This window comes from Lepisma saccharinum, chromosome 17 (assembly GCF_977018435.1).
Source record: "Lepisma saccharinum chromosome 17, izLepSacc3.1, whole genome shotgun sequence".
In the NCBI taxonomy this organism is placed as follows: Eukaryota; Metazoa; Arthropoda; class Insecta; order Zygentoma; family Lepismatidae; genus Lepisma; species Lepisma saccharinum.
This window is the reverse complement of record NC_139245.1, coordinates 54,188,242-54,197,202: the sequence shown is the minus strand read 5'-3', so window position 1 is coordinate 54,197,202 and position 8,961 is coordinate 54,188,242. Positions and strand designations below refer to the sequence as shown.

Sequence of the window (8,961 nt, the reverse complement as noted above, 5' to 3'; positions counted from 1 at the left end):
TTACAAATATTCTACACAATAATTATTATAACAGAATTTTTTTCTTATAAAAAATCAAACATTGGATGAGTGAGATGTGATTCACATCATGTAATGCCCAGTGTCCCCTCCAGGGGACACCCATTATATCTCAATAAATAACTCGTATTTATATTTAGTGTTTGATTTTGCTTTTTATTTATTATTTAACGTTAGCCTATTACCTATATTATAAATTAACAAACATACACAGATCTTACCTTTTGTCTGTTGCACGTGTTTTTGAAGAGGAAGACATGGCGATACCGTCCATCAACTCCTCGGCCATTTTGAATTACTATTTCCTGGAAGCGCCACCAGGTGAGTCAACAGTTATATCTGTATTGGCAGCCTACCGAAATATACTAAAATTAGAAAGAATTCTAAAAAATAATTAAAAGTTAAGTTGAAAATGAAATATTACGTCTCAAAATAGAGTCCCCTGCAGGGGACACTGGGAATTCAAGGGTTAAGATGATGAATTATAATGCTTTTCTAAGCCTAAGAAGCGTTTCAATTATTACATTCGGACTATAGGATCCCCTACCTAGTTGTTGCATGACCTTGTCGCTGGTGGTGGGGCCTTCGTGCTCTAAAGATCCTCTAGGCTATATTGGCGGTAGCACAGCTACCGGTAGGGTCACCCATGCCAGACAGACTAGAGGGGAGGAGCCAGACAAAGAAGCAAGCAAGCAATCGGTCAGCGGCTCTGACGACGGATGAAGATACATAAACATCCCTACGACGAAGGTGGCGGAAGAACCAAAAATCCTCTGCCTTGAGGAAAAGATGTTCACCCACAGGCTAAGGGAGTAGACCCTGAAAGAAAATCCGAGTCCCCCAGGTTGGGGGTTGGGCGTGGGGTCAACACTCCCACCCTGGAAAAATTTATCTCGTTAAAAGTAATCAAAGAGCTATCCCCGGACGGAAACATCTGACGACGAACTGGCTAAAGAAAATTAAAATGATATATGGAACATGGAATGTAAGGAGTTTAAATGGAAAAGAGGTAGAAATTGTCTCTGAAATGAAAAAGACAGGAGTGAAATATTTGTCAGTAACAGAAACTAAGAAGAAAGGACAGGGATGTATAACATTAGAGGATGGATATATGCAAATATATAGTGGAGTACCAAGATCTGAGAGGGCAAGAGCAGGAGTGGGTTGTATCATTCACAAGGACAATATTAAAAACATAACCAACTAGACAGCTATTAACGAAAGAATTATGATAGTATCCATCAACGACGATAACCATGAAAGGAATTTAATAATAGTGTATGGACCTAACGAAGATGAGACAGTTGAGAAAAGAGAGACTTTTTTTGAAGAACTCCAGAGTACCATATCACAATAGGAAATCTCTTCATTCTGGGAGATCTTAATGCAAGAGTAGGCAACAATCCAGAAGAGGCTGAGATGGTTATTGGCAAATACGGTGAAGAACACTGTTCAGACAATGGACAAAGACTAATAAATCTTTGTATTGCAAATGACATTATAATTACAAATACAAAATACGACCATAAAAAGATACACCTATATACAAGAGCTGAACCCTCTAAGAACGAAAAATCAATAATCGACTACATAATCACAAACAGAGACCAAATGAAATATGTAAGAGATGCAAGAGTTTGGAGAGGCCCGGAAATTGGCAGTGACCACTATCTTCTTACAATGAAATTAGTAACACAAGTTAAAAATAGAATCTTAAGACAAAGAGAAAGCATGTGTCAGAATCCATCAAAAGTTATAAGTTGAAGGAGAAGAAATATCAGGATATCTATAAAGAGAAAGTCAAGGATAGAATAGAAAAGCTAGGGGCAGGAAGGGATACAATAGATTCGGTAGAAAGTTGGATGAATTTCAAGAAAATAGTGCTAGATGCAACAAAGGAAGTATGTGGCACACACAGAATAGGAATAAAGAAGTAGAGGACCCCATGGTGGACAGAATAAGTAAGAGAACAAATGAAACAAAAGAAACAAGCATGGCTTAAATATTTAACAACAAAAGACAAAGAAGACTACAAAAATACAAATTGGAAAGACAACGTACTAAAGAAATGGTCTTTCTTGCAAAGAAAGAAGCATGCGAAGAATTTGGTAAATTTATGGAAAATAATTATAAGGAAAACAAGAAACTGTTTTATAAAGTGTTAAAAAATATGAGGAAAGATAAAGAATGTCCACTGAAATTCATCAAAGATAAAAATGGGAAAATGTTAACAGAAGTTATGAATAGGTGGAAGGAATATTTTATGGAATTGTTAGAAGGTACAAATACGGAGGAACAAGCTGATGAAACAACTCCATAAGTTATATTGGAAGAAGACGACACAATTAAGGATGAAAAACTTAATAATGCCATAAAATAGGTAAAAATCAGTAAAGCTGCAGGTCATGAAAGGATTACACAAGAAATGGTTAAATATATGGGAAGTACAGGAAATACATTATTACTCCATAGTATTAACCTTGCTTGGAAATAGAAAATGACAATAAAAGACTGGAGAATTGCAGGGATCACACCAATATTAAAGAAAGGAGACAACCGATTATGTTCAAATCACAGAGGAATTTGATTGTTGAGTGTCCCTTGTAAAATCTATGCAAGAATATTGGAATACAGGCTCAGGCAAGAAATTGAACACCAAGTAGAAGAAAGCCAAAGTGGATTTAGACCAAATCGAAACTGCCAGGACTTAATTTTTACACTAAGACAAATATCAGGAAAAGTGATAGAATATAACAAAGGAATTCATATGTGTTTCATAGATTTGGAAAAGGCATTTGACAGGGTACCTTGGATTAAATTATGGGAAGTGCTGCAAAGAAGAAAAGTGAATGATAACCTGATCGCAAGTATACAGAGCTTTTACAATAACTGTTGTAACTACATCCGTACAAGTAACATAATATCTGATGAATTTTATACATCAACTGGAGTAAGACAAGGCTACATTTTAAGCCCACTTCTGTTCATAATTTTAATTGATGAAATTACAAAATTTGCAAATTTGCAATTCCCTTTGTTGTTGGGAATTGGCTCATGAGACCTGTACAAATATCAGAACTAGCTTTTGCAGACGATCTCGTTTTATTTGCTAAAACTGAAAAGGACTTACAATATAATTTAGATGTATGGTAAATACAAAAGGTAAATATGAGAATTAACACCAGTAAAACAAAAACAATGATAATAAGTAGAGAACATAGAACTCATACCATTAAGATAGAAGGCGAGAGCTTGGAACAAGTAACAAAGTTCAAGTGTTTAGTGTCTATAATAAGCAGCAGTGGTTAATTAGATTATATCATGCTCTAAATATAAAGTTCATAAATAAAAAGGAAATTACGAAGAAAACAAAGTTGACAGTTTACAAAACAACGTATGCACCTACACTAACTTACGGGTGTGAATCATGGCCACTAACAACTAATTATACTAGCAAACTTCAAGCAACTGAATTGATATAGCTAAGAAGAATAGAAGGAAAAACAAAACGAGATAGCGTAAGGAATCAGACTATTCGAATGAACCTTAAGACCCAACCTTTACAACAACAAATAGAAGTGTAGTAGTTGAGGTGGTTTTGTCATGTGTACAGAATGTTTGAAGAAAGGATACCTAAAAAGATATGGCAAGCTAAAGTAGATGGAAAGAGACCAAAGGGAAGACCAAGGCAGACCTGGAGCGGCTGGATGGAAGAAGTTTTGAGGAGAAGGGATTGAATACCAACAGGGCAAAAACAACTAATTATACTAGCAAACTTCAAGCAACTGAGATGATTTTCCTTAAAATGTGGAATTATTATGCTTTTCAGAGACTTAAAAGCGTTTCAATTAACACATTTCGACTAGAGGATCAAAACTTGATTTCACGATAAATACGCGTTCAATGCTAATATTCGTTTGACAGTAACTTTGACTACAGACCAAGGCAAACATGATTTACTTTAAACTGTTGAATTATTAAGCTTTTCAGTGGCTGAAAAGCGTTTTTATTATCTCATTTCCACTATAGGATCAAATCTTAATTTCTCGAGAAATTCGAGTTCAGTGCTAATATTCATTTGAAACTCAATTTCTCTACAGACCAGGCGAGAGATGAGTTTCTTTACAATGTTGAATTATTATGCTTTTCAGAGCCTGAAAAGAGTTTTAATTATCACATTTCAGTTGTAGGAACAAAACTTGATATTTTGGTTATTCGCGTTCAATGCTAATACTCACTTGAAACTCATTTTCTATACAGACCAATCCAGAGATGATTTGCATTAAAATGTGTAATTATTATGCAACTGAAAGCCTGAAAAGCGTTTGAATTGAGGCTTTACAATTATCGGACAAGATTTTAATTTTTCGAGAAATTCGCGTTCAATGCAAATATTCGTTTAAACTCATTTTCTCTACAGACCATACCATAGATGATTTTGTTTAAAATGTTGAATTATTATGCTTTTCAGAGCTTGAAAAGCGTTTTAATTAACACACTACAACTATAGTTTCAAAACTTTATTATTAGAGAAATTTACTTTCAATTCTAGACCTACACTAACTTACGGGTGTGAATCATGGCCACTAACAACTAATTATACTAGCAAACTTCAAGCAACTGAATTGATATAGCTAAGAAGAATAGAAGGAAAAACAAAACGAGATAGCGTAAGGAATCAGACTATTCGAATGAACCTTAAGACCCAACCTTTACAACAACAAATAGAAGTGTAGTAGTTGAGGTGGTTTTGTCATGTGTACAGAATGTTTGAAGAAAGGATACCTAAAAAGATATGGCAAGCTAAAGTAGATGGAAAGAGACCAAAGGGAAGACCAAGGCAGACCTGGAGCGGCTGGATGGAAGAAGTTTTGAGGAGAAGGGATTGAATACCAACAGGGCAAAAATGTTAGCCAGAGATCGAGAAGGATGGAGAGCTCTTTGCAAAACCTCTACACCTGACGGTAGAAGAGGATCGACTAAGTAAAGTAAGTAAAGTACTATAGGATAAATATTTGATTTATAGAGAAATTCGCGTTAAATGCGAATATTCTCTTGAAACTCATTTTCTCTTCATACCATGCCAGAGATGATTTTCATTAAAATGTTGAATTATTATGCTTTTCAGAACCTGAAAGGCACTTTAGTAATAAATTTCGACTACACGATCAAAACTTGATTTTTCGACAAATTTACGTTCAATGATAGTACTCGTTTGAAACTCATTTTCTCTACAGACCGAGCCTGAGAAGATTTTAATAAAAATGTTTATTTATTACGCTTTTCAGAGCCTGAAATGTCATAATTAATGAAATTTCGATTGTAGGATCAAAACTTGATTTTTCGTGAAATTCGCGTTCAATGATAATATATATTAGATTGTATTTTTACCTACTGACCAAGCCAGAGATGATTTACATTAAGATGTTGAATTATTATGCTTTTCAGAGCCTGAAAATCGTTTTGAATATCAAATTTCGACTATATGTTGAAAACCTTGTTTTTCGGGTTATTGGCGTTCAATTCTAATACTCACTTGAATCTCACTTTCACTGCAGACCAAGCCAGAGATGAATTACATTAAACTGTTGAATTTTTATGCGTTTCAGAGCATGAAAAGCGTTTTTATTATCATATTTCAACAGTAGAATCAAAACTTAATTTTCGAGAAATTCGCGTTCAATGCGAATATTCTTTTCAAACTAATTTTCTCTACAGACCATGCCAAAGATGATTTTCTATAAAATGTTGACATATTATGCTTTTCAGAGCCTGAAAAGCGTTTTATTTATGACATTTCGACTATACGATGAAAACTTGATTTTCCGAGATATTTAGGTTCAATGCCAGATCTCGTTTCAAATTCATTTTCTCTACAGACCAAGTCAGAGATAATTTTCTCAAATATGTTGAATTATTATACTTCTCAGAGGCTGAAAAGAATTTTATTAATACATTTGGACTATAGGATCAAAACTTGATCTTTCGAGAAATACTCGATCAATGCTAATATTCTTTTGTAACTCATTTTCTCGACAGACCATGCCAGAGATGATTTTCTTTAATATGTTAAATTATAATGCTTTTCTAAGCCTAAGAAGCGTTTCAATTATTACATTAGGACTGTTATCCCTTACCTATTGGTTGCATGACCTTGTCGCTGGTGGTGGGGCTTTCGTGCTCTAAAGATCCTCTAGGCTATATTGGCGGTAGCACAGCTACCGGTAAGGTCGCCCATGCCAGACAGACTAGAGGGGAGGAGCCAGACAAAGAAGCAAGCAAGCGGTCAGCGGCTCTGACGACGGATGAAGATTCATAAACATCCCAACGACGAAGGAGGCGGTATAAACAAAAATCCTCTGCCTTGAGGAAAAGATGTTGACCCAAAGGCTAACGGAGTAGACCCTGAAAGAAAATCCTGGTCCCCCAGGTTGGGGTTGGGCGTGGGGTCAACACTCCCACCCTGGAAAAATTTATCTCGTTAAAAGTAATCAAAGAGCTATCCGCGGACGGAAACATCTGACGACGAACTGTCTAAAGAAAATTAAAATGATATATGGAACATGGAATGTAAGGAGTTTAAATGGAAAAGAGGTAGAAATTATCTGTGAAATGAAAAAGACAGGAGTGAAATATTTGGCAGTAACAGAAACTAAGAAGAAAGGACAGGGATGTATAACATTAGAGGATGGATATATGCAAATATATAGTCGAGTACCAAGATCTGAGAGGGTAAGAGCAGGAGTAGGTTGTATCATTCACAAGGACAATATTAAAAACATAACCAACTAGACAGCTATTAACGAAAGAATTATGATAGTATCCATCAACGACGATAACCTTGAAAGGAATTTAATAATTGTGTATGGACCCAACGAAGATGAGCCAGTGGAGAAAAGAGAGACTTTTTACGAAGAACTCCAGAGTACCATACATGATATCACAATAGGAAATATCTTCATTCTGGGTTATCTTAATGCAAGAGTAGGCAACAATCCAGAAGAGGCTGAGATGGTTATTGGCAAATACGGTGAAGAACACTGTTCAGACAATGGACAAAGACTAATAAATCTTTGTATTGCAAATGACATTATAATTACAAAAAAAAAATACGACCATAAAAAGATACACCTATATACAAGAGCTGAACCCTCTAAGAACGAAAAATCAATAATCGACTACATAATCATAAACAGAGACCAAATGAAATATGTAGGAGATGAGAAGCTTGGAGAGGCCCGGAAATAGGCAGTGGCCACTATCTTCTTACAATGAAATTAGTAACACAAGTTAAAAATAGAATCTTAAGACATGTGTCAGAATCCATCAAAAGTTATAAGTTGAAGAAGAAATATCAGGATATCTATAAAGAGAAAGTCAAGGATAGAATAGAAAAGGTAGGGGCATGAAGGGATAAAATAAATTTGGAAGAAAGTAGGATGAATTTCACCCAAAGGCTAAGGGAGTAGACCCTGAAAGAAAATCCGAGTCCCCCAGGTTATGGGTTGAGCGTGGGGTCAACACTCCCACCCTGGAAAAACTTTTCTCGTTAAAAGTAATCAAGGAGCTATACCCGGACGGAAACATCTGACGACGAACTGGCTAAAGAAAATTAAAATGATATATAGAACATGGAATGTAAGGAGTTTAAATGGAAAAGAGGTAGAAATTGTCTCTGAAATGAAAAAGACAGGAGTGAAATATTTGGCAGTAACAGAAACTAAGAAGAAAGGACAGGGATGTATAACATTAGAGGATGGATATATGCAAATATATAGTGGAGTACCAAGATCTGAGAGGGCAAGAGCAGGAGTAGGTTGTATCATTCACAAGGACAATATTAAAAACATAACCAACTAGACAGCTATTAACGAAAGAATTATGATAGTATCCATAAACGACGATAACCATGAAAGCAATTTAATAATAGTGTATGGACCCAACGAAGATGAGACATTTGAGAAAAGAGAGACTTTTTTGAAGAACTCCAGAGTACCATAGATGATATCACAATAGGAAATATCATCATTCTGGGAGATCTTAATGCAAGAGTAGGCAACAATCCAGAAGAGGCTGAGATGGTTATTGGCAAATACGGTGAAAAACACTGTTCAGACAATGGACAAAGACTAATAAATCTTTGTATTGCAAATGACATTATAATTACAAATACAAAATACGACCATAAAAAGATACACCTATATACAAGAGCTGAACCCTCTAAGAACGAAAAATCAATAATCGACTACATAATGATAAACAGAGACCAAATGAAATATGTAAGAGATGCAAGAGTTTGGAGAGGTCCGGAAATGGGCAGTGGCCACTATCTTCTTACAATGAAATTAGTAACACAAGTTAAAAATAGAATCTTAAGACAAAGAGAAAGCATGTGTCAGAATCCATCAAAAGTTATAACTTGAAGGTGAAGAAATATCAGGATATCTATAAAGAGAAAGTCAAGGATAGAGTAGAAAAGCTAGGGGCAGGAAGGGATACAATAAATTTGGAAGAAAGTTGGATGAATTTCAAGAAAATAGTGCTAGATGCAACAAAGGAAGTATGTGGCACATACAGAATAGGAGTAAAGAGAAGAGGACCCCATGGTGGACAGAGGAAGTAAGAGAACAAGTGAAAGAAAAGAAACAAGCATGACATAAATATTTAACAACAAAAGACAAAGAAGACTACCAAAAATACAAATTGGAAAGACAACGTACTAAAGAAATGGTCATTCTTGCAAAGAAAGAAGCATTCGAAGAATTTGCTAAATTTATGGAAAATAATTACAAGGAAAACAAGAAACTGTTTTATAAAGTGTTAAAAAATATGAGGAAAGATAAAGAATGTCCACTGAAATTCATCAAAGATAAAAATGGGAAAATGTTAACAGAAGAAACAGAAGTTATGAATAGGTGGAAGGAATATTATATGGAATTGTTA

The 8,961-nt window shown here is 35.1% G+C and overlaps 1 protein-coding gene across 1 annotated transcript; it reads left to right on the top strand.

The window, feature by feature from the left end:
- The first annotated feature begins 6,831 nt into the window (after positions 1 to 6,831).
- Positions 6,832 to 7,266, top strand: LOC146001423 (protein CFDP2-like). The gene has a single exon (XM_083138740.1). The coding sequence runs from the start codon at positions 6,832 to 6,834 to the stop codon at positions 7,264 to 7,266; it is 435 nt and encodes a 144-aa protein (XP_082994866.1).
- The last annotated feature ends 1,695 nt before the right edge of the window (positions 7,267 to 8,961 follow it).